Below are 26,731 nucleotides of genomic sequence, written 5' to 3'. Positions count from 1 at the left end.
CGCTCTGTTTCAGGGGACACATGCAGTCAAACTGCAACAAAAGTTGTTACCTATTTGCCACTTCTCTGCCGCTTCTATTTGTAAGCTTCTCTGACAACGTACATGACAAGCTGCTTCTTCTTCAGCTTTTGCCTTGATACTCAACATAACCGCAGACACTGCCTACTGGTGGTCTCAATGCACGTCGATGTGGACAACGACGCAGAAGTAGAAATGAAAACAGATGCATAGCCTACGGCGCAGAGGCTCCAGCATAGGTCCGACGCAGAAGTATAAATCAGCCTTTACTCCCACAACGCCATCAGAGTCTCCGTCGATCTCTTCATGCTACCATGAACTCTTCACTGTGTTTAACAAAACCAAGATATTTACCGATCTCTGTCATGCTTACAACCTTGTTCACATAAGTGAGGGAGACAAGTGGAAGATTGCATTCATCACCCATTCAGGCCAATACGAATATTGTGTCATGCCATATGGCCTAGCTAACTCTCTGTCCGTTTTCTAAACCTTCATGAATGAGATCTTTTGAGACATGTTGAATCACGGTATGATTGTTTATGTTGTTGACATTCTCATCTATTCAAGCAATTTTGAGTACCATATCAAACATGTACAAGAGGTTCTACTTCGCCTAAAGAACAGCCACTTACTGGTCAAAGCGGAGAAGTGTAAATTTCATGTTTCCTCTACCACCATTCTAGTATATGTGATCGGTCCAGAGAAAGCATGCATGGACACATCCAAGGTTGATGCAGTAAAGAACTGGCCCCTTCCTAATACCAATCAAAGCATCATTTTACCACAGCCCCTGTACTACACCATCCTGATCTATCTCAACCCTTCATTGTAGAGGTAGATGCCTCCAACGTCGGTATACAAGGGAAGCCCTTTTTCAAGGCCACGACAACCCTGCCAAGGTGTACCCCTGTGCCTTCTACTCACACAAGTTAAACCCATTTGTGACCCTGGACCACAAAACCAGTCATAAGTCCCACGGGTATATTTGTAGCAATAGCCAACAATACACTGTATGGGTCAAAATTATCGATTTTTCTTTTATGCCAAAAATCATTAGCATATTAAGTAAAGATCATGTTCCATGAAGATATTTTGTAAATTTTCTACCGTAAATATATCAAAAATGTATTTTTGTAAGTAATATGCGTTGCTCCCGTTTGCGTGTCTTGCTTTAAGAGCCAATAGTAACTGAAACCAAGTTGGTAGAACAATAATTCTTTTTGCATACAAAATCAGAGACTTTACACGTTCAGATCATGCCTCCCTGTTGCGTTATTTTCCCCCTCTAATGAGTCTGCACAAATTGAGTTTACAACAAAAACAGTGCAGAGGTGCTAACTGTAAACAAATGTCGATTTCACGTGGCGATTTGCTCATAACTTCATGAAAATTGCACAGATCATAGATCATGGCACATCATCATTTACAGATTAAAATGAGCCCAAAAACAACATAATCCATTTTGGCGATCACGAGATATTACTCACGGAATGATGTAACATATTCAGCTAAAAATATGTCTCTCGCTTTTCCGGGATGCAGAGTGAAATCCTATGTTCCCGGAACCGTCCATGTTTATTTTCCAACGTGGAATAACACAAAATAGGTATCATTTTAAAGCTTAGAAACTCGGCTTCTTAATGCATCTAACCATTTTGATCAACTCTTGGTGCTGAGTAGTCTCTATAAACCGGAGTGTACCGCCCGCTGGCGCCACCTAGCAACGAAAACATTAATATATTTGTTTGTTTTTATCAGCAGTTTCTCATCATGAGAATGTCCAATTGTAATGTAATTTATATTTTCTAAAAATTTAAAAAGTGTTCTATCAAACAATACCTACCTTTTGACTCTCCTTGCTACAGTTTTGGAGTTGTGAGTCTTTACTTTTGTGTTTGTCACTCAGAAAAAAACAATTCTAAAAAAGGTGATTTTCTCAATATTTTGATTTTTTGCACCCTCAGATTCCAGATTTTCAAATAGTTGTATCTCTGCCAAATATTGTCCTATCCTGACAAACCATACATCAATGGAAAGCTTAGTTTCAGCTTTCAGATGCTGTATAAATCTCAATTTCAAAAAATTGACCCTTAAGACTGGTTTTGTGGTCCAGGGTCACATTTAAGCAGAACTATGATGTGCGCTATCAGGAACTTCTTGCCATGAAAGCAGCTTTAAAGGAATGGCAACACTGGTTGGAGGGTGCTCAACATCCTATCACCATTCTAACTGTTCATCAAAATCTAGAGTATCTAAAAACTGCAAAACTGTATATCTGCCTTAGGGTTTTGAATTACTGCATGCCTGACAACACCATTAAACTCTGCAAATGGACCTTCATTCTGTCTCTGAGTCTGCATCCATCGTCACATCGGGAAATATCTTTAATTCACAAAATTAAAATATCATAAATTATAAGCATTTACTAAGTAAAATGTTTGGTAGTTGTTGAAAATTGTTTCTTTGTCCATAACTGTAATGGCAGCCAAGATTCTTAAAAACAAGGGGGATTTTGCCAAGACTTTGTCAAAACGTTGTCAGAAAGTAATATTACACTGACCAAAGTGTATATCACATTACCATAAAATGATCTATGTGCACATATGCATAATGAATATTCCAGCATAACACTCTCTAAATGGTTACATGATTTATTAGCTTAAATGAATTACAGTCTCACTCCATCTATCTCTCTGTTTGTGTAGGTCAGGATCGCAGCGAGCAGGCTCTGATTCAGCGCTTCAGAGGGGATGGCATCAGTTACAAGGCCAAACTGATTGGGATTGATGATGTGACGGCCACACGTGGTGACAAGCTATGTCAGGACTCCATGATGAAGCTAAAGGTAAATATTCCTCATAGCAGTGGAAAGAGCAGGAAGTGCAATTGCTTGAGAGAAGCTGTTTAGATCATTAACAATGCTGGAAAACACATAAATGCAAACAAAGACAACTCTTGGATGAATTGTATGAAATTTTATTATGTGAATGTTATAATATATAATGCATGAAATGGACATGTTTTTTCCCCTTTTGCATTTGAGTCATTGCTTATTATAGTTGCTAGTGAAGGGTTTGGCATTAGCGTTGTTATTTTCCTATGGCTGTAGAGTCATTAATCAGTAAGCTTTGGTGTTTGGCTCAAAAACCTGGCAGCAGAAGAGCACCCATAAACTGCTTTGCACAAAGATTATTATTATTTTTTTTAAATCAAGTCCTACTGTGTAGTCCTGCATTTACAGACTTTCTTGGGTTAGACACTTCAGATTTCTAGACTTCCATCTGTTGCTTTGATCTGGATTTTCAGGTATAGTGGACAGCAGGCATGAGCACTCTTTCCCACTCATCACTGTGGAAATGATTCCCGCAAGTATTATTCGGTTTCTGAGAGCGACATAAACAGATGCGTTTTGACCTCAGACAAATAATCAGTCGGTTATGTTTAACGTAAGGTTCTTGACCTTATTCGTGCCATAGCAACATCAACTCAATTGATGTAACGAGGAGTTAACGGAATTGGGATCCACGTGCAGCTTTAATGCAAACAATACTCAAAGTACAACAGGCAGAGGTAAATCCCTGGCAACAGATATACCCAAGGCAATGCAGAGACGTAATGATAATACAGGCAAATGCTCAGGGCGGGCAGCAAACAATACGTAGAATATCCAAGCAAACAGGCAGAGAATCAAAAGGGCAGACAGCAATGGGTTGAAACAGGATAAACAGTCCAGGGTCATACACAAGAGATCAATAAACAGGAAAGAACTCTCAGAATTGTCAGCCACAACAAAACAAGACTTTGCAAGGTGTGCGTGTGTGTTATAAATAGTCCACGAGATGAGGAACAGGTGCATGAGAAATCAGCTCCACGCACGGAGTCATGGGAAATGTAATCCGAAACAGGTTAATACTCCAGTGAAGGGGCCCTCTGGTGGTGATCGGAGCGAGCCACAGAGGCTTGATTTGTGACAGTTGAACTCATTGTAAAAAGTATTCATTGTTCATTGCAGTAAAATGAAGTGGTTCATTTTTTTTTCTGGATAGAATGTTTTTTTCCCCCAGATTGTTTAAGTTTAAGTTTTTACCATCCACGGTACATTAAAAAAGTATTCAGACCTCTACATTTTTTAAAAATTTTGTCACATAACAAAATGTGAAAAAAAATAAGGTGTCTGAATTCTTTCTGAATGCACTCTATGTATATATTGTAGTTAAGCCACTGAGCATTGTCTTGAGACAGATCAAGGTTTCAAACCTGCTCCAAGTGACCATGCAGTGTGCTTAGAATTGCATTTTATAATTCAACACAAGGCGAATACAATGAGAGAGTGACTGCTTCAGACTTTAGTCACGATCTGTTTCTTTTCTGCCCTCAGAAGTCTGAGAAAATGAGAAAACTAGACACATCCCTTTCAAATGTTTAGAAGTGCTGAATGAGTAACAAGCTTGATCTTACATATTATGCAGAACACCATACGCAGAAACCCACTATTCAAAGTATGTCAACATATTGCTGATAAAGTGAGAATTTACCTTTACAGCACATTTTTTTTTATCCACGCTTGCTTTTAATTCTTCTCATACTTATTTTTTATTGTTTATTGCTACAGGGAATTGCTGCCTCAGCACGGTCAAAAGGGAACCACAAACAGAGAATATTCTTGACTGTGTCTTTTGGTGGAATCAAGATTTATGATGAGAGATCAGGGGTAAGAGTATTCTAGAAGTGAATTCTAGTTTTATTAGTGTAAATCCTAAATCTTTTTAACCCTAATTGTGATCCTTGTTGTGTCAGATAAACACTGCTTTAAATGTAAATATAATTTCTGATATCTGACAGTTATATAAGCAATATGAACACGAGTACTGAATATCATAACTGTGATTTATCTGTAGGCAGAAGACAGCAGGTAATTGCAACCATGCTCATATTCAGTACTACTGCAAAATCCTGGGTTCAGTTCAATTTTTTAGGGCACTTTTCACTTTTTTTCCATGCTCTTGCATGTAGAACTATAGTACTTTCTTATGTACATGGTCAACGCTACTGGTCGAGACCTGGGGTTCTTCTCTATATTCAAACTGATGCTTCTGCGTTTCCTTGCTCCTACGTCCTCAAGCCTGTGACCCAGAAATCGATCAAACTCAGCCATCTTGGACATCTCAATTCTCTAATTGCACCATTAGAAGGCGAGGAAGCTTCCTGAGGAGTCATGAGCGAGGATACACAGGTGGTGGAGCTGGGACGCAAGGAAAGGAAGTGAAGGGAAGAAAACAAAGATGCACAATAAGAAACGAGAAGCACCCCCACTGTCATGCAGAGTCATGCAACCCTAATCAAACACACCTGAACCAGCTAATCGACGTGTTCTGGATAACTTGAAAATCACAGGCAGGTGTGTTGAAGCAGGTTGAAAATAAACTTTGCAGGACAGTGGGTTCCTATATGTTTTAGAGACATTGTCATTTTAGAACTGAGGCTTTGGCATTTGTTACTGCCCTGTTGAAAAAAAACAGCATATGCTGGTTAGGTATGTTTTGAACCATGGCAGCTGGTTTGAGCTGGTTTATGCTGGTCCTTAGTTGGTCATGAGCTGGTTTAAAGGGTTAGTTCACCCAAAAATTAAAATGTATTACTCACCTTCGTGTCGTTCCACATCCGTACGACCTTTGTTCACAAATTAAGATCTTTTTGATGAAGTCTGAGAGCTTTTTGTTCCTCCATAGAAATCCAACACAACTACCCCTTTCAAGGTCCAGAAAGGTAGGAATTACATTATTAAAGTACTCCATGTGACTCCAGTGGTTTAACCTCAATTTTATGAAGTGAAGCGAGTGCTTTGTTTGTCCAAAAAACATAATTTACCACTTTACTTACAAAAATATTGATTTGCAACACGCGTTCACGAGAGCTTCACGTGCACGCATGTTGTGTTCACGCGTCAACAACGCACATGCGCGAGTGTTCACGAGAGCATCACGACGCATGCGTTTTGTGTTCACACGTGAGCTGACATTGTTGCGTGAACATGCTTTAGATAATATTATTTTGTAAATAAAGTGGTAAATTATGTTTGTTTTTTTTGCACAAACAAAGCACTCACGTTGCTTCATAAAATTGAGTTTAAGCCACTGGAGTCACATGGAGTACTTTAATGATGTCTTTCCTACCTTTCTGGACCTTGGAGTGGTAGTTACGTTGGATCTCTATGAAGGGACAGAAACCTCTCAAACTTCATCAAAAAGATCTTAATTTGTGTTCTGAAGATTAACGAAAGTGTTACGGCTGTGGAACAACATGAGGGTGAGTAATAAATGACAGAATTTTCATTTTTGGGTGAACTAACCTTTTAGCTTGTCCTGAGCTAGAGCTAGTTGCTTAGGACCAGCACTTGACCAGCTTAAACCAGCTCATGACCAACTAAGAACCAGCTTAATATAGATCAAACCAGCTGCCATGCTTTAAAACATACCTAACCAGCATATGCTGGTTTTTCCAACACGGTGGAAAGAGAGATAAGGAGAAAACCTTTTTTTTTTTTTTTTTTTTACATTTATTTCAATAACTCTTGGAAGAGTTTTAGCATGTTAGTGAACATGACAATGTTAATGTATTTGGTCTTGGTGGACTAGATTTCATACACATGCTGCTGCAGAGCAAGTATGGACTTGGTACTCCCAATAGATATACAGACAAGCTGCTGTAAGCATGTAATATATGCTGCTGCTGCATGAGTAGACATGCATAAATCCGCCAGTAGATCTAAGCAGGTGGAGCTGGGAGAGGTGAAGGGTTTCAGAGGAACTCTGATAACGCACTTCAGGATTAGCCTACAGCAAATGCTGAACCAAGCTATTTAAAATGTTGACCAAGCAGTGGAATGCTTACCCTTTCTTGCTTGATACAAAAATTAAGCTTCACAACAGTCCGTGGCCGTCGTTGTCTGTTTCTCTTCTTCGTGATGCACTATTAATTTTCAATATGGACAAATCTGAACTGCAGTCAGGCTAGTCAAGCACACACACTGTCTATAAAACCACAGTGCTTTTGCACATGCAAATTGATGCATGGCATTTAAATGGAAAATGGCATATTTTTATGTTGTAAGGTGTGTAAAAGAATAAAGCAAGAACTGAATCCAGACAGCAAGCTTTTAATGCATGGAAGCATGTGAACTTATCATCTCCAACTCCATAACTGAACCGAACTACATCTAGTCTCCCTCCTCGTTCTTGCTCATTGGGTTACACTGCCATCTAGTGGTCATTCACAGAATCACGGTAATCCACACAACACATATCAAAGGTATGTTAGCAGAGGTTGATTTTTTTTCTTGGGATTTTTACATGCATTTATGGTGAAGTTTCTGCTACAAAAATTGTCATCACGACCAGATGTAGGCATGGGCAAGGGTGGGCTGTGTGTTGAAAAGGGAAAGGTGTAGACTGTGACATTCAGCTGCAAAATAGCGTGTTTTACCAGTTTTAACTAGATTTCCTAAATGTGCTTTTGAAAGAATTTTTTTTTTTTTTTTTAGCATTTTAGCATAAGGCTGCAACAAAAATGTGAAACAATGAAGGAGTCAGAGTACTCCTTTTTGAGCAATGGTGGGTGGACTTGTGAATTTGATTTAAAATTCAAATGTAAGCACTTGCATGAACAAATGGTAATATGAAAATGGGCTTGTTTTTAGTAACTGTTCATGACATAATGATGTGATAACATTCCTAATCCTCAGGTCTTACAACACCATCACTCTGTACACGAAATCTCCTACATTGCCAAAGACACAAGAGACCATCGTGCCTTTGGCTATGTGTGTGGGAAAAAAGGCAACCACAAATTTGTGGCAATCAAGACAAGCCATTCGGTTAGTGGTCATAGACCTTAATATTTCTAAATTAATCTTGCTTGTTAAAAGCGACACTATTTTTCTTTAACCTTAGTTATCCTCTTGTAGGCAGAGCCGGTTATACTGGACCTGCGTGACCTTTTCACCCTTGTCTATGACATCAAACAGAGGGAGGAGTCACAAAAAAAGTCTCAGAAGGACAAGCACTGTGAACAAGCCATCTATCAGGTAAGATCCTGAGCTAATTTCTTCTACATAATTCATAAATTGCTCATGACTCTTTGTGGTAAAATTCTGAATGTGTTTCTGCTGTCATACATACAAACATACAAGCTTGCCAGAAATTACAGACAGATAAATCAGATAAATCATACAATCTCTCATATGAAATAGAAATTGTTCAAGAGGGTGTTTTGAACAACAATTTTCTCTGCAACAATTGCTGTAAAACATTCCTTTAGAGAAAACAATGACAACCTACTGAGATCCATCCATTTTCCAGACACCTTGAGCTATGTAGTGTCACAGGGATGCTGGAGCCTATTGGGCCGCAGGCAGGGAAACTCCCTGGATGCATGGCCGACTTATTGAGATGGTTCAGAGATTTATTAAAGTTTACAACTCCTTTTAACTTGACTACAGGCTGAACATCTGTTCCATTGTTAGGACTGTGTTCTACCATGTTAAAAATACAGAAGAATACGTTTTCATGTAAATTATGTTTACAGCAGCACAACTTCTACTGAAGATAGTGGGAAAATAGTTTTACAAGTAATGAATTAATGATAGACGGATATACTATCAACCAGGCCAGTTAATTGGCCTATTTATATCAGCTATTAATGATATCAGCTATTGATGATTGAATAAAAGAAGTGGCCATTCTTCCTAGTGTCAGATCCAAAATCTACCGACACCCTTGTGAATGGAGAGTGGACTTTTTCTTTTTCAGAAGAGTGGTTTGTTTATAATGTTTTTCAGTTCCACACACTCTCAGAAACAAAAAATTCAAAAAAGCTTGTCACTGGGGCATAACCTTTAAAGCCTGGAACACACCAAGCCGACGCCGACGAATTAGTGTCAACGAAAGCAGACTGCGGGGTTGGCTCACGTCGGCAGCGTCTGGGTCCAAAGTTGCCCTGACACACCAAACCGACGCTCGACACCCGACGGCCAAGTAGCACATCCGTTCTGCGCCTGCGTAAGAAGAAATGCCTTTCCGTACCAGCAGGTGGCAGTAGCTGAACAGCCAATCAGAATGATCAGATGGCCCGACTGACTGACAAGCTCCGACAAAAAAGCAGACGAGGACTAACGTCAGCTGATGGTGCGGAACACACTGAGAAAACTTTGTCGGCCGACGAACAAAAATTGCCCGACGGCCGACCGTCGGCTTGAGGTGTTCAGGGCTTAAAAGGACAGCTTTGTATCTTTTTACCCCTAAAAGGTGCACCTTTAGAATAGCAATAGGCCTACGTACCTTAAGGTACTACTATGGACCTAGGGGTAAATAATAATATAGAAAGATGTCCTTTTAAGGGTATGCCCCAGTGACAAGCTGTTGTACAATTTTATTGTTATACAGTAGGGGTGTCTGTTATGCATCTTCCAAAAGAAGCAGCAGAAACGAGCAATAACGCATTTAAATAACGCTATCATCCGACATTAAACAAACCTGACTAATGTTACCAAATGTAATGTCGACCCAGGACAAGGTATAGGACTGTGAACCTTTGGGGGTGTTGATGGACTTGATCTACTCTATCTGTTTTTTCTTTTGATATATTGCATGTTTTAGATATTCATATAAAAAAATATTCTGGGGGCCAAAAAAAGTTTTTGAGAAAATGGTCAAAAATGCTGGCAGGCAACTTTTAAAAAAAATGCCGATGGGGTTAAAAATGTACTTCCAATAATGCCTGTTTTTCTTAATGACTGACACAGACGATTCTGGAAGATGAGATTGATGATCCAGTCTATCAGGTGAGTGGTTGTAAATCTCAGTTACCACTTAACCTGATTTTATTAAGAACTGACATTCTACTTGATTTTATTATCATTTAACTCCTCCATTTAAGTGTTGTTGATATTGTTTGCAGTTGATGCTTACAAAACTTCTGTTAACCATTCAGCTCCTGTCATTGGCAGTGTATTGATATGCAGCCATGTTTTGTGGTTCTGTGTATATGTTCTACTGAGAGTCATAAACAGCCCCACTGGATGTACTGTACTGATATGTAGAACCCAGTGCTCACTCGCTCACACTGAATACAGACAACTTTAACTGTCATTTAACCATCCATATTTTATCTCCAAACAGAATCCCTTAGATAGAAGCTCTTAAAATTGGTTTAGTTAAGCTTTGAAGCATTTGCACCAGTTTGTGATTGAAAAGTTCAGTATATAGTTGTGTACCTGTTGAAATAGTAATTTTCTGGATGTTATTTTTGCATTGTTATAAATTAAATGTATATTATTTTACATTAGGCCTATGTAATACTAGCAGAGACAATTCTCCTGCCCAGGAGACTTATACCGCCCAAACACTACACAACTTCCAAAGTTGTTGTATTGCTTTTTAATTTGCGCAACTGTCCATCACCGCCGATGTCAATTCCAGTCAAAACATTTGTATCAAACGCAAGTCTAGGTATTTAACCTGCTAAATCTGCTACGCATTGCCACGTCTCTTATATAAAGTCTTTGACAATTCACACCTAGCAATCGTCGCTAATATTATTCATGTGAACAAGCCATGATTTGCCTCTGATTTCAAGCTTTTGTTGGTAATCTCTGCTAACTGTTGGCAGTCAAGGCTAACAGTGTGTAGTGTGGGCAGCATTACTGGAAATTTTCAGTTAAGTATCAACTTCTCGGGTTTTTAGATAGATGTCTCCTAAAATTAGGAGAAAAAAATATATACATAAATATATATATATATATATATATATATATATATATATATATACAGGTGCTGGTCATATAATTAGAATATCATCAAAAAGTTGATGTATTTCACTAATTCCATTCAAAAAGTGAAACTTGTATATTATATTCATTCATTACACACAGACTGATATATTTCAAATGTTTATTTCTTTTAATTTTGATGATTATAACTGACAACTAAGGAAAATCCCAAATTCAGTATCTCAGAAAATTAGAATATTACTTAAGACCAATACAAAGAAAGGATTTTTAGAAATCTTGGCCAACTGAAAAGTATGAACATGAAAAGTATAAGCATGTACAGCACTCAATACTTAGTTGGGGCTCCTTTTGCCTGAATTACTGCAGCAATGCGGCGTGGCATGGAGTCGATCAGTCTGTGGCACTGCTCAGGTGCTATAAGAGCCCAGGTTGCTCTGATAGTGGCCTTCAGCTCTTCTGCATTGTTGGGTCTGGCATATCGCATCTTCCTCTGCACAATACCCCATAGATTTTCTATGGGGTTAAGGTCAGGCGACTTTGCTGGCCAATTAAGAACAGGGATACCATGGTCCTTAAACCAGGTACTGGTAGCTTTGGCACTGTGTGCAGGTGCCAAGTCCTGTTGGAAAATGAAATCTGCATCTCCATAAAGTTGGTCAGCAGCAGGAAGCATGAAGTGCTCTAAAACTTCCTGGTATACGGCTGCGTTGACCTTGGACCTCAGAAAACACAGTGGACCAACCCCAGCAGATGACATGGCACCCCAAACCATCACTGACTGTGGAAACTTTACACTGGACCTCAAGCAACGTGGATTATGTGCCTCTCCTCTCTTCCTCCAGACTCTAGGACCCTGATTTCCAAAGGAAATGCAAAATTTACTTTCATCAGAGAACATAACTTTGGACCATTTAGCAGCAGTCCAGTCCTTTTTGTCTTTAGCCCAGGCGAGATGCTTCTGACGCTGTCTGTTGTTCAAGAGTGGCTTGACACAAGGATTGCGACAGCTGAAACCCATGTCTTGCATACGTCTGTGTGTAGTGGTTCTTGAAGCACTGACTCCAGCTGCAGTCCACTCTTTGTGAATCTCCCCCACATTTTTGAATGGGTTTTGTTTCACAATCCTCTCCAGGGTGCGGTCATCTTTTCCTTCCCTTCGCCTCTCTATTAATGTGCTTGGACACAGAGCTCTGTGAACAGCCAGCCTCTTTTGCAATGACCTTTTGTGTCTTGCCCTCCTTGTGCAAGGTGTCAATGGTCGTCTTTTGGACAACTGTCAAGTCAGCTGTCTTCCCCATGATTGTGTAGCCTACAGGACTAGACTGAGAGACCGTTTAAAGGCCTTTGCAGGTGTTTTGAGTTAATTAGCTGATTAGAGTGTGGCACCAGGTGTCTTCAATATTGAACCTTTTCACAATATTCTAATTTTCTGAGATACTGAATTTGGGATTTTCCTTAGTTGTCAGTTATAATCCTCAAAATTAAAAGAAATAAACATTTGAAATATATCAGTCTGTGTGTAATGAATGAATATAATATAATATACAAGTTTCACTTTTTGAATGGAATTAGTGAAATAAATCAACTTTTTGATGATATTCTAATTATATGACCAGCACCTGTGTATATATATATATATATATATACAATTCCGGAAATGTTGGGACGTTTTTTAAATTTGAATAAAATGAAAATCACATGAGCCAATATTTTATTCATAATAGAATATAGATAACATAACAAATGTTTAATCTGAGAAATTTTACAATTTTATGCACAAAATGAGCTAATTTCAAATTTGATGCCTGCTACAGGTCTCAAAAATAGTTGGGACTGGCATGTTTACCATGGTGTAGCATCTCCTCTTCTTTTCAAAACAGTTTGAAAACGTCTGGGCATCGAGGTTATGAGTTTCTGGAGTATAAGTGTTGGAATTTGGTCCCATTCTTGCCTGATATAGGTTTCCAGCTGCTGAAGAGTTCGAAAGTATTTTTCATTTAATGATGCGCCAAATGTTCTCTATAGGTGAAAGATTTGGACTGCAGGCAGGCCAATTCAGCACCCGGACTCTTCTTCGACGAAGCCATGCTGTTGTAATAGCTGCAGTATGTGGTTTTGCATTGTCCTGCTGAAATACACAAGGCCTTCCCTGAAATAGACGTCATCTGGAGGGGAGCATATGTTGTTCTAAAACCTTTATAAACCATAGTGGCCTTTCCAAAACATGCAAGCTGCCCATACCATATGCACTTATGCACCCCAATACCATCAGAGATGCTGGCTTTTGAACTGAACGCTGATAACACGCTGGAAGGTCTCCATCCTCTTTAGCCTGGAGGACACTGCGTCCGTGATTTCCAACAAGAATGTCAAAATTGGACTCGTCTGACCATAGAACACTTTTCCACTTTGAAACAGTCTATTTTAAATGAACCTTGGCCCACAGGACACGACGGCACTTCTGGACCATGTTCACATATGGCTTCCTTTTTGCATGATAGAGCTTTAGTTGGCATCTGCAGATGGCACGGCGGATTGTGTTTACCGACAGTGATTTCTGGAAGTATTCCTGGGCCCATTTAGTAATGTCATTGACACAATCATGCCGATGAGTGATGCAGTGTCGTCTAAGGGCCTGAAGACCACGGGCATCCAAAAGGTCTTCGCCTTTGTCCCTTACGCACAGAGATTCCTCCAGTTTCTCTGAATCTTTTGATGATGTTATGCACTGTAGATGATGAGATTTGCAAAGCCTTTGCAATTTGATGTTGAGGAACTTTGTTTTTAAAGTATTCCACAATCTTTTTATGCACTCTTTCACAGATTGGAGAGCCTCTGCCTATCTTTACTTCTGAGAGACTCTGCCTCTCTAAGACATCCCTTTTATAGCTACGCATGTTACAGACCTGATATCAATTAACTTAATTAGTTGCTAGATGTTCTCCCAGCTGAATCTTTTTAAAATGTCTTGCTTTTTCAGACATTTGTTGCCCCGTGACAACTTTTTTTGAGACCTGTAGCAGGCATCAAATTTGAAATGAGCTCATTTAGTGGATAAAAGTGTAAAATTTCTCAGTTTAAACATTTGTTATATGTTCTATTGTGAATAAAATATTGGCTCATGTGATTTGAAAGTCTTTTAGTTTTCATTTTATTCAAATTTAAAAAAATGTCCCAACATTTCCAGAATTCGGGTTGTATATAGAAAAGCATGTTTCAGATTACTTTAGGAAAAATTGATTCATATTGGGATTTCTGACTTCTGATCCGAGACTTTGGTATCTTGGCATCCCTTCTGAAAAAGGGAGACTTGTGAGATTATGTGTTAGAAATAGGAGAAACAACAGAGAAACAATTAAGAAATGAATGAGATAATGTTGATCTTCTATCCTGTGGAAACAAAAAGTGCCAGCCTACAGTTACAAAAGATACTAAATATTTTTTATTGATAAATAGTCAGCAATGAATGTTCTTAGTGTTGTCTCTGTCTGATTAGTTCCATATGGGGCCTTTCTCATTTTCTTTCCAACTCCTTGTAGTACATTGTGTTTGAAGCTGGACACGAGCCCCTCCATGGCCACCAATCAGAGGAGAGCGTTTACCAGGTACTTCCTTGAGCCACTCCCCTCTTTGCCCACACCTCTACAGATATAGCATCACAAAGAAGGGGGAATCTAAAAATAGTTTCCTATAATATTATCTCCCCAAATTAAAATGTTCAATAATCTGTCAGTTTAAAAAGTATACTCCAACATATAGATGCAGTGCACATATAATAAAATATTACTGAAGCACAGCAGTAGCCTTGTGTTAATTTACTATCATTTTTAGGTCCCCACAAGTCATCAGAAAGACGGGATCTATGATGTTCCAAAACACCATATGACTGTAGGTTCTCTCATATATCTCAAACATTCGCTCAACCTCCCAGTCCCTTTCCTCCATCAAACAAACCTCTCGGTGTTCTTCCCCTTCTTCATTTAAAGATTTCAAGGATTATTTCTGAATCCCATAGCGAATTGAAAGCGATTGCTGTTCTAAAATATTTCTTTGTTGTTGTCCACATTGTGAGTATTTCGGTATTATTTAAAGTAGCAACATTATACAAGGGAAATGGATGAAGGGTAAATTAAACAGAGGTTTGTTTTGGGGGTTCACCTGTAGTATGGATGTACTGCATGGATTTCGAAAAAGTTAATGTGACAATTGCAATGCATTAAAGGTTACACTTTATTTCAATAGTCCACTTTAGATATTCTACTAAGTAATAAGTCAACAAACTCTCATTTATTAGCATCTACATGTCAAATAACTCTCATTAGAGTATTAGTAGACTGTTAGGTTAGTAGAATAAGACATGTAGTTGCAAAATTACTTATAGTTACTAGAACGTCTAAAGTGGACTATCAAAATAAAGCATTACCTGCATTAATGACAAATATATATATATATATTTTTTGAACTAATGAAATAAAGATGATGATTGGCTTGAACAACATTCTTATGATTGAAAATTTCAGAAAGAGGGATGTCTTGCTAAAATTTCTAGAGGTTATTTTATAACAATATTATGAAAAAAAATTGAAGATCCACGCATACATTGCAAAATCCCAGACAGATCTATAAAAGTCAAAACAGAGCATTGCTTTCACCAGATTGAATCCATGTTAAATGATTATCAATCCATTTCACAGCGTGTTACTGCTTGTCTGTTCATTCAGTCGGAGCCTATCGAGTGCCTGGAGCTTTCTTTGCATAAATCTCAGTCGTCCTTCTGCAATGTTTGCCGACATGTGCCAAACATTGATCTTGCTTGAATCTTTGAACACCTGCGTCTTCTGGTGTGATGTGCTAGCTTTTCTATATAACATGACCATTGTGTTGGTTTTCTTTTTTTCTGTTCTACATACACATTGGGTTCTGGTTAAGTGGTCATCATCCACTTCATTGATTGTACCTTCTGTTTTTTTTTGTTTTTTTTGTTTGTTGACTGATCCCCTTCAGTAGTTGGTGTCATTCAAATGTCATCATTATCCTCATTTAAGCCTTCCCCTGTTAATCACTATAGCATGTGTAGTAGTTACTGTATTTTAGAGAGCCCCTAAAGGGACCTTTGCAAAAAATACTTTCGCATCTTAGAAACTATTGTATGCGCACAGGAAACGAGAAACTTTTCACATGTGTACAGAATTTTTTTCCACGTGCTCACACATTACAATTTCCGGTTTATGTATACTGTCTATAACCTATTTCCTTTGTGTGTCACTGCCATTTAACTATGAGGAAAACGAGAGTATGGATGCGAATGAATTAATAAAGCTCTTTTAGCTGAAAATTTGGTTTTGTTAAGGCAGTAAACCTCTAATATCACAGGCTTATATCTGCTTTAATGCAGCTGTGATGGCTGAGAAATGGGCTCATGGCGCAATACGGCTGTGTGCATTGCCCTAACGAAAGCATATATGTGTATATATATATATATTTCAATCATGACAACTCTCGGAAGATTGTTAGCATGGTAAATGTATTTGGACAATGTTAATGTATTTGGTCTTGGCGGAATAGATCTGCTATGCTGCTGCTGTAGATTATTGCTGTTGTTGTAGATTGCTGCTGCTGATTATTGCTGCTGCTGCAGAGCAAGTACAGGTACTTGCTACTGCCAATACATACACCGATGCACTGCTGCGAGTAAGACATAGTGCTGCTGCACAAATAGCATATATCAATAACCCATAGCAGATCTATACAAGTGGAGCTGGGGAAGGTGGAGGGTTTTAGAGGAACTCTGAAGCGCGCTGCAAACTGCTATAGTAAATGTAACCAGCCATTTAAATGTGTGAGCAACAACCAATCAGCTTGTGCCAGTAGTTAACACTGTAATTATCATCAGCTTGCATTAAGGACCCATCAGCCTGCGCCCTCTAGAGTTTCATGACTGAACTATGTATATATATATATATTTTGCACTGGTCACTTTATGGGCTCCGTAGTTTTTCCACTGTCGAAGTATTATTTCATTGTTGATCCACTAATGGATTAATAACTATTCCATTTGTGGACTGCTCTCCTCAGTGAGCACTAACTCAAAATCAAAGTATTCTTGTGCAGATAGTTGCAGTTATGTGTTGTAGAATGCCTTCCAGTATGGCTTTATATTTCCTTTATCTTTCTGCCTGACTATATTGCAGAATATAAACCAGTTTGATCTTTTTGGTGACATGGCCACCCCCCCAGACATCCTTTCAGTAAGTAAACCTTGTGGTCATTCTCACTTTTAATGCAAACTGATTAAATTACATATTTTAATAGTACCCAACTTAAAGGAATAGTTCACCAAAAATGAAAATTCTGTCATCATTTACTCACCCTAAAGTTGTTCCAAAGTTGTACGAGTTTCTTTCTTCTGCTGAACACAAAAGATATTTCGAAGAATATGGGTAATATGGGCCCCATCAACTGTTTGGTTACTGACATTCTTCAAAATATCTTCTTTTGTTTTTTTTGCAAAAAAAAACAAACAAACTTGTGAAACAGTGAATCTCAAGGAACATATTAAAATAAAAAATCCACGTCATGTAAATTCTGACTATACATAGTTTATTTATTTTAAAATGAGTAATATTTAATTAAAATATTTTAATAAAATCAAAATATCATATATAATCAAAAATGGCATCAATTTCATCACAGATGCCAGCGTCGCCTGCTACCACACTGGATCCTGGAAGGAGACGACGTCAGCACCGCCCAGAACTCTTTACTCATTTTAGCCCACCAGCTGTGCCCTCAGGTAACCTACAGCAACTGCCATTTTCTATTTAGAGTTATTTCGTTCCTGTCACAGTTCCCCTTTCAGCTTTTCCCTCATTCACTCCATATTCTATTCACACACACATAGTCCAGCCATATCACTCAAAACTACAATTTCTCAGCATTCCTCCTGCTCATCACCTGCACCTGATCAGCTTGCTCATCACCACAGTATTGAAGCACACACCTCAGCCTCAGTCATTTGTCTGGTCTACGACTTGGACTCCGGATTACCTACCTGACTACCTGAGTATTTTACCCTCTGAGATTTCTCCAAGAGCCGGTCTCCTAGTTCCCCTGTCTATTCTCTACCTCCAGCATTCCTGCAATCCCTGTAAGACAAAGCCATTGTTTGTTATTCATTCACTCTTACGGCAAGCAAAAGGTGTGTGTGGATATACTTACAATTTGAAGTCATCTCCTCTATCTTCACCTGCAAACCAAAGAACTGAAGCATTATATTTGCATTGCTCATCGGTTGTTGTATACTCGCCTGCTTTGGGCACTGTTCAATAAAGCGTTGTGTTGTTATTCATCCATCTCTCTCTCTCTCTCTCTCTCTCTCTCTCTCTCTCTCTCTCTCAAGTCTGATGTCTCCTGACAGTTCCACTGTAAAATGTATTTTTCATCAAAGTGCAGCCATTTTTAAAAAAATCAGTGCTAATAATGAAACTAGTTCTTAAAGGTTGTTCTTGTCTCTCAGGTTATATGACCATGGGTGCTATCCAGGCTGCTCACTGGACCCAACAATCATTTGCTACCCAGGCTACTCCAATGGCCTTCGGGGTTCAGGCACCATTGCAGGTGGCCCAGATGCTTCCTGGAGGCCAGCCTGTGATTTGGGGTCAAGCAAACCTCTTCCACTCTCCGGCCACTGGCCAGCAGCAATGGGCGTTTGTACCAGCCCAGACAGTTGGCATGGGGGCGCATCCAATTCCAGCCGCAGTGCTTCAGGGTCTGGTCCCCATAGCTGCCATGCGCCCCCACTCCTGTGAACCTCCTGAGGCTTCGTCGAACATCGTGAGTCCTCAGCACTTTGTAGATTCTACCCTGCGGCAGAGTGGATCTAAGGACGCACTAAACAAAGACCCCGAGGAGGAATCCATAGCTGTTCACATTTGCACAAGCAAACATGACACTGCACAGCCCTCTGGGAAAGAGGAAATGGACTGCATTGCTGAGCTTGATTTTTCACAGATGAAATTGACTTCAGGGTCATTACCACTATCCCCAACTGACTCCTGTGAGTTCAAAACACTACGACCAAAGATTGAGATTTAGCATGCGACATGCATTATTCTTACTCATTTGATTCCCTTTCCATAGGTGGTACTCCCGGTCCTGACAAGGAAACCATGTCCCCAGCAGATGCCCCTTCAACAGAGCTATCACTCTTGGCTGCAAAAGACAGCTCAGTCAATGAGCCAGAGGTTTTGGTAATGATTATATCTGTTTCACAAGAGATTTTTTTGGTAAAACTTTATTTTGATGGTTCTCTTTAGACATTCTGTTGACTATAAGTAATGTTGCACCTACATGTCAACTAAATCTCATTAGAGTATTAGTAGCATGTCTGCTTAATATCTGCTAACACTTTGTGATGGTCCCACAGCAGACATCATACTGACTATTAGTTGCTTTGCAAGTACATGTCAACTTATTCTACTAACCCTACCCCTAATTGTCTACAAATACTCAACTAATACTCTAATGAGAGTTAGATGACATATAGGTGCAACGTTCCTTATAATCAACAACGTGTCTAAAGGGGATCATCAAAATAAAATGTATTTATTATTCCCAAAATTGTCACAGATCATCATTCAAAACTTATGCATAAAATGTATCTACTGATGTATTACTCAAGCATTGGACGAGGAAAGCTGTGGAAAGGTGGGAGGGTAGAGAACAGGAAAAGGAGAGCAGGGGCCTGTACCATGAAGCCGGTTTAGCTGGCTAGCCAAGTAAGATTTAGTTTAGTTTGCACCAACCCCTGGGTTTTAGGTACCATATAAGTGGGTTGGTTTATACCAATGTTCACTGCCATAGTATCTTGCGATCTGTGTCTTTGTTCTGAGTAAAGGCACAGGTATACTTCATTTCCACATTCAGCTCCATCTTTCGCACAGTTGTGTCCGCACAGCTTTCAAAGTATATTCAACTGTGTTATGGCCGTATCAGCACGGCTGTGATTCAGCTATTTCTAAGGTCTTTTTTTTTGTTTTGTTTTTCATCAATCGTGCCATTTTCTCTGTCTTACAGGAGGCCTGTGCTGAAACTCTCAGCACTGATGAGAAACCACCAGATGCTCAGATAAGGCTTCCAGACTCTTCGCAGCTAGATGCCTAAGAGAAATGTCTTCTGGGTTGGTTTCCTCTCTTCCTCACTTCCTTCTTCAAAATAATATATCAGGGGTTTCCAATCTTCCTCCTGGAGGGCCACTATCTTGGAGAGTTTAGCTCCAATCCTAATTAAACGCATGTGAACCAGCTAATAAAGGTCTTTAAAACTTCTAGGCAAGTGTGTTGGGGCAGGTTGTAGCTAAACTCTGCAGGACACTGGCCCCCAATAGAGAAGAATCTACACAAGCCTATGTGTTGAATGCCACATGCTGAAACGTTGACTGCAGCAGTAGTGCAAGGAGTGTAGGCTGGGGTTTCTCAGCCTCACCCTTCATTCTCTTTTCCTGTTGCTGCAGATTATTCACAGATGCTCAGTGAAGTTTGGAACAATCACAAAGCTGCATCTCAGTTCAGTGCATGTTCCAGAAGCAGGCATGAGTGGGGTATGCCAGCAGTAGAGCATGAAATGCCTGCACTAACACCCCAGGGCCCAGACCAGATGACTGATAACCCATGGCATCCTCAGAAGGAGATTTAAAAAGAGACACAGGCTGCCTGATCGTGTAGAGCGCAATTATTAGTCCTGGCCAGTCTGTGGAAGGTCATAAATCCAGAAAACCAGGATTTTATGAATTGGCAGACAGATCAGGTTAGCTTAAACCTACCTGCCCAATAATATCAGAAGGGAACTACTGTAACTTGCAAGCCAGTCATAATAGGCAGTATTTCACCAAGACTCTAAGTCAGTGCTTGATAAAGCAAAGTCAGTACACAAGGAGCACACTATAAACTTTGCGGCTCGTTCCTCAGTCAAGGATGTCTAAGGATAAGACGTGGACACCCAGGGATGCAGGCCCTCATGGGAGAACCGCCGAACAATATTGGTGAAATCACCAGAATTTTTCCCTATCTATGCCTGAACTCAGATCCTAAAGTACCCGCTACAATAAGAAATGGGCATAGAATTCAGTTCCAGCAACAACCTCCATGTTTTTCAGGGGTCCAGGTGATTGTGGTCAAGGATCCAGCCCAGGCACGGCTTTTGGCCGAAGAGATCACAGTAATTCTTAAAAAAGGCAATTTATCAGTTAGACATCAACAAACTACTTGAAATATTTCCTCATGCCCAAAAAAGGTGGCAGTCTTCAGTTAAAGCTATTGCCTTTTAAGATGTTAACCACCGCCTAGTTTTTGTATATCATGGAACCAAACAAGTGGTTTACAGCAGTAGACCTAAAGAATGGATATTTAATGTGCCTATTCATCCAGAACACAGAAAATTTCTTCGCTTTGCTTCTGGGGCCATGCTAAACAATACAAGGTTTTTCACTTTGGCTTTTACCACTCTTCCCATGTCTTGACCAGGGTAGTGTCAGCCCCCCTTTACCTTCTATAGGTGGTGGGCCTAAAGATACTTCAAAACTTGGGATGACTGGTTGATATGCACCATTTCATCACCAGATCATGAGAGACACAGAAAAATACCTGTGTAACTTATCTGATTAGTTTAGTTAACTCCTTAAAAATTACAGCATTTCAGACTCCACAGAGGGTAACATAATTTACTTCTCTGGCACAATCTTTCCAGTTAGGCAAGCGGTGAGGGCTGGCTCAGTTCCAAAAGTTAATGGGTATGATATCTGCAATAAATATAGTCCCCAGGAGATTTTTCAAAGCATGGCCACTGTAATGATGGATGAACTTTTTTACTCCAAATGAGTGAAGTTGAGCACGAGAAGCATGTGTTTGTAAAGACAGACAACATGTTAGCAGTATAACATACTTTCAGGTGGGTACCAGACTACTGCACTGCCTCCAGGAAAACTAGAAACTTCTACTTTGGGCTTTCCCAAGATCCAAGATGCTTTTCCTCCTCTACCCTTGATTCCTCATGTGTTCACACATGAAGAATTGGGCAGTTACAGAGTATTATGGCCAAGAAAATGTCTTTCTCCTATGTCTGATACAGGGCAGTCCATGGCCATTACCACTGAGCTGACCTTTTCTTAGGTGATGTGCCAGATTTACTGATAACCACACCACAGCTTTGGGGTTGACCTCTGCTCAGCCCCTTCTCTTAGGAGTTAGAAGTGACAGTTGTGAGAACCATTAATAGTGCCAAAGCATCCTCCTTTTAGGATAACTATTTAAACAGGTGGCATGTGTTTTCAAAGTGGTATCAGGACAGAAACCTTCCTACTGTCAGTTTTAGACTCCAGTAGAATGGTTGACACAATAAAGGTTTACGTTACAACTGTCTCTCATTTTTATGATGAACAGTAGAAAAACACTCTATGGTGTGCTAGTTTCTCAAAGAGGCTTTAAAAACTTTAAGATCACACTTCTCTGTTGTAATCGCACAGTTTTTTGTTTCTCATCTCCATAAACTTTATTACTTTAACTTTATTTCTTTGTTTACTAAACCTGTATTTGCATGTTCATCCCTAGGAAGCGTCACTCTGAACATTGAGAAGAATCCAAAAATCACAGTGGTGCAGATGGGACATAAAATAAATGCTGAGCTGTGTTGAGCTCTGTGGGACATTTCAAAAACTCTGATGACTGATAACAGAGAAAGTAAAATCTATTTTAATGAATAAAGAGCACCTTTAGTTTGCAGTGGACTTGAAAATTGACTCTCTACCAGTAGCCACTAACTATTCACTTCAGACATGAAATATTTTTTTGTAAAATAATACTGAGCTGTCACAGTATGGGAAAATGGACCATTGAGATCAAAGTTTAACTGTGCATTTGATGGACTTGGAGATTAATTTCAATTGACATTTCTAATTCACGGATGCATTCAAATTTTAATTTCTTGACTGTGGTGATTTTTCACCTAGGAAGCTATGTAGTTGCATTCTACATATGGAGAAGCCAAACCGCATTGGTTAAAATAATGTTGCTTTTCTTTTTCTTGGAAGGAATTATACCGTATGTTGGCGTTGTGGTGAGGATTTTCTCAAAGAAAAGAAAACTTCTTTCAATGGCTTTTTTCTTTCTTTTTTTTTTTTTTTTGAAAAACGACTTGACAGACATTCTCTTTTAGATTTTATACAGTGATATGTTTATGGTATTCAAAAATGAGACATTTTTAACAATTTTCAAATAATCAAAATATCTACCATTTTCTATCTTCAGTGTGTATTATGATACTGTCAATGTTATATGTTTTTGAATGTCAAAATGTATTTGTTGAATTTTAAAATCTTTGGTCTGGAGCTTTTTTTCTGTTTTGAGATTTGATTTGATCAGTGTTGCAAGTTCAGTGTGGTTCATAAACTATACTGTATACATATGTTCCTCTTCAGGGTTGATGTTTGCTTTACAGAAAAACTATTCCATGCTGCATTTTCCTCTGAATCTGTCAGAGTAAAAGGTCCTTGTCAAGGGTTTCAAGTTTCATTGAATCAACAAGTGTTGAAGATAAAGCGGTTCAAAGACAGTTACTATCTGGATATCTTTGTCCATTTTCTTACAAAAAAAAAATCACTAGAATCAGTTTATTTTCTTGGTTGTACTGTAGTAATTTTCTCAAGTGACCCTTTTTGATGATAAAAATTTAAGAAAGTGCCATTTTATTAAGTTTTGTCCTACTCTGTACTGATGCATTTTTAATTTGCCTTATTTTGTCTAGTAAGAATTTAGTAAGATTTATATAAACTCAAAAATACATGACTATATGTAGCTAATTATCATTCAGTTTGGTTCAATGATAAATCCAGAAGACTAACAGCACATCAACTGAAATAAAACAAATATTTTTATCTCATTGGTTAGATTTGTTTACATCACATTTTTTTGTATTTACATATTTACTGTCCACTTGATTTTACTTTTTCATTGGGTAAAATATAATTTTTTACATTACATCATTTGGTATTGGGTGTATATGACCTTGATGTATGTTTTCATAAGTCACTCTACTAAACATTCTTGATGTCATTATTTTAATGTAAGGTTGATTCCGTCACAAATATATTCTATAAGATTTAACATACTGTATATAACTTTTAATCATTATATTTGGTCTCTAGGATAAGGATTTTTCTTTCCTCCAATATTTTTCTTTCTTTCCACCAATTACACTCATTCAGCACATGCTTATTAAAATTCACTCTCTGTCGGAGGAAAAGGAGTGCAACTGTTTCACTTTGTGAGAAACTTTTAACAGAAATGAAAAAAAATTATATATTTTTTGGATGTCAGATATTTTCTTCTGTCTACAGTTCTGATTATTATTTCTATTTTTATCTCTAGATTAAAAATTAAAGTCTGCATGAAACAGAAGTTGCAGTAGTCTTTTATTTCTTTTGATTTTGCTATTGCTGCAATCTCATGTGAGTGACAGTTTGTCCCGCCGTCATGCCAGTAAACGTCATCAGAGATGAGAAGAGATGTTGATGCAAGAGGTAGGAGAAGTTTTCTTTAGTCCTGAGAGTCAGACATCTGCGCCCTGTGGGTCGAGTCCCGTGTTTACCGAGGCGACACAGCAGCTTTGATCATGGGGTTTGCAGGTTGAGTTGGTTAAAGTGGAGCTTGAGATGGGTGTCCCCCTTTCTCTCACTATTTCTTCAACTCCAAAGTCTCATTCTGGATCTGGAAGCCCCAGAATTTGGCTTTCTTCTCGTCATGGGTATCCTGCAGCCTCCTCCAAGGAGCCTTCCATTTTTCCCTGATTTCCACGCCGAGGTGTTGAGATTATGAAGGAACCCTTAAGCGTCCTTGCATCATCACCTCCGCCACTTAGAATTATTTGAATGTGGTGGGGCTGCAGGGCGAGTATGGCTATACTGCAATGCCCTGGGCTTAAGAGATATAGCAGAAGGATCTAAGCAGGCTATCTCTCCCCTGACATGGCATTGTTGTTGAAGGCTCCGGCTTTGCCCTCCAAACCGTGAAGAATAACTGGTAGGTTGGTAGGTCCCTTCTTGCACACTATGGCAGTGTTGCAGGCTTACCAGGCTGATCTGCTTAAGGATCTTGGAGCTGTGACCCAGCTCCAGGAGGGCAGATCAGAGGAAAGTGTGTCCATCTGTATGTAGCACACACGCTGCCCAGCTGGCGGCGCTGCAGTAAAAGTCTATATAACAGAAATAACAAGACTGTCAAAGATGTGCTGTTGTTCACAATGGAGCCACTCTTCTAATGGCTTTATTACAGTAATTTAACCACAGTGTCTTGTTCAACCTTAATTAATATCTCTATTCAGCAATAAACATTCTCCAAGACCTTACATGTGATCAGCAATATCAATAAATCGTATATATAGTGAATAACCAAGCCCTTGTTTTGGCTCTTATGCTTTCACTTCTCTATACATTTTTAAAGCATATTACTGGGATATATTTTATACTTAGTCCCCATAAACTAATATTACAATACCATACTGTTTCCATGCTAATGAGAATGTGTCATTAAAAAATGTACCATTCTTTTACATTTACATTTAGTCATTTAGCAGACGCTTTTATCCAAAGCGACTGACAAATGAGAGCAATAGAAGTATACAAGTGCTGTAACAAGTCTCAGTTTTTTTATTTTTTTGTTTTGTATTACTCCAGTAATACAAAATAAACACAATTCAATGAGTATAACAAACATCTTTAATGTTCATTTTAATGCTCACCGTTACCCTCACAATTTCTCATTTCATGTCATCAGTCCAGCATTCGTGTAACAATCATAAACAAAATCATAAACAAAGGGAAAACAACTCATTACATGCATAAAGAAAATTAAATAATCAAAAAGATATGTGACCTTCAGGGTGTCACACTCTCCCCAACAAAAGAAATTGCTCCAGACATCACTGTCCCTTTAACACTTATAATCATTCACTTTTCTCACATTTCAACAGATTTCCAGCTTTGTGTGTAAATGTGCATTATCTAAAGGCATACACCTATATTCAGTATTTACATTAATGTCTGTCTGTGCATGTATGTTCATTCTGTTTTCTTGTAGGTACTAACTTTTTAGTATCCACCAAAGGCAGTATAAGGTGATAAGGGAGGATAAGACCATATAAGGAAATGTAGGTGGTACATAAGCACAGGTTACAGGTTTCCTCTGTAACGGCATCAGCTGTGCAGCACCTATCTCAGTAGGCAGTTTATAATTAGGCTGACCCAATGAGGGGTAAGTAAAGCCCCGTGTGGGTTTCCTTTCTCTGCTAGATCTCCTCATGTATCCATCTCCTAAACCTCCTCCCTTTGGACTAACCATCTGTCTTTCTTATTCCACAGGTACCATCTCTCCCAGCTTATTCTCCATCACTTCAGGTTCAAGTGCAACAGGTAAGTCAGTCAATGAGCGGATTGCCACAGGCTCAGGTAAGTATTCTTCCTCTACTCCTAGAATAATCTCTCCATTCCTTACAGATTAATCCCATCGGATCTCCTCTTCCATAACCTTCAGGTATAGTCCTCCTCTACTCAGATCTGTTGTGCAGAAGAGAGCAACTAGTAGTGAGCTCTCAGAGCATCACTGTTAACAAACTTTGTTTCCTTTCCTTAGGTCTACATGTCTTATCAGCTCCCGGAGGTGGTAGGTCTACAGGTACATGTAGGTCATTAACCAGGTGAAGCAGGTTCATTTCCTTTAGCCTGAGGCTTATGAAATGGCTTTTACATTTAGCAAAAATAGAACTTTATTTTTTGTTGTTAAAAAACAAACAAGCCCAGCCCAGGTGAGAAAAAGTAAATGCAAAAGCATTGTAACCATTATTTTCCATAAAAATTAACTGAATAATGCAATTAGTTAC

At 38.9% G+C, this 26,731-nt stretch overlaps 1 protein-coding gene across 3 annotated transcripts in view; it reads left to right on the top strand.

The window, feature by feature from the left end:
* The window catches only part of dab1b (DAB adaptor protein 1b), a 44,285-nt gene extending 20,541 nt beyond the window's left edge, over positions 1 to 23,744 (top strand). The window contains exons 3-15 of one of the 3 annotated variants that reach the window (XM_051882937.1): positions 2,727 to 2,866; positions 4,634 to 4,732; positions 7,763 to 7,894; positions 7,985 to 8,104; positions 9,821 to 9,859; positions 14,347 to 14,412; positions 14,639 to 14,695; positions 16,999 to 17,055; positions 17,501 to 17,600; positions 18,324 to 18,863; positions 18,947 to 19,056; positions 19,883 to 19,985; positions 22,411 to 23,744. In XM_051882937.1, the coding sequence (XP_051738897.1) occupies positions 2,727 to 2,866; positions 4,634 to 4,732; positions 7,763 to 7,894; positions 7,985 to 8,104; positions 9,821 to 9,859; positions 14,347 to 14,412; positions 14,639 to 14,695; positions 16,999 to 17,055; positions 17,501 to 17,600; positions 18,324 to 18,863; positions 18,947 to 19,056; positions 19,883 to 19,969 (1,547 nt within the window). In that variant the 3' untranslated portion in view covers positions 19,970 to 19,985; positions 22,411 to 23,744. The remainder of the gene's footprint in view (positions 1 to 2,726; positions 2,867 to 4,633; positions 4,733 to 7,762; positions 7,895 to 7,984; positions 8,105 to 9,820; positions 9,860 to 14,346; positions 14,413 to 14,638; positions 14,696 to 16,998; positions 17,056 to 17,500; positions 17,601 to 18,323; positions 18,864 to 18,946; positions 19,057 to 19,882; positions 19,986 to 22,410) is intronic. The other 2 variants (XM_051882940.1, XM_051882951.1) reach the window with 2 other exon arrangements.
* The last annotated feature ends 2,987 nt before the right edge of the window (positions 23,745 to 26,731 follow it).

This window comes from Ctenopharyngodon idella, chromosome 2 (genome assembly GCF_019924925.1).
Source record: "Ctenopharyngodon idella isolate HZGC_01 chromosome 2, HZGC01, whole genome shotgun sequence".
Lineage (NCBI taxonomy): Eukaryota > Metazoa > Chordata > Actinopteri > Cypriniformes > Xenocyprididae > Ctenopharyngodon > Ctenopharyngodon idella.
Note: the sequence above shows the minus strand (reverse complement) of the source record. Positions and strands in the feature narration are given on the sequence as shown.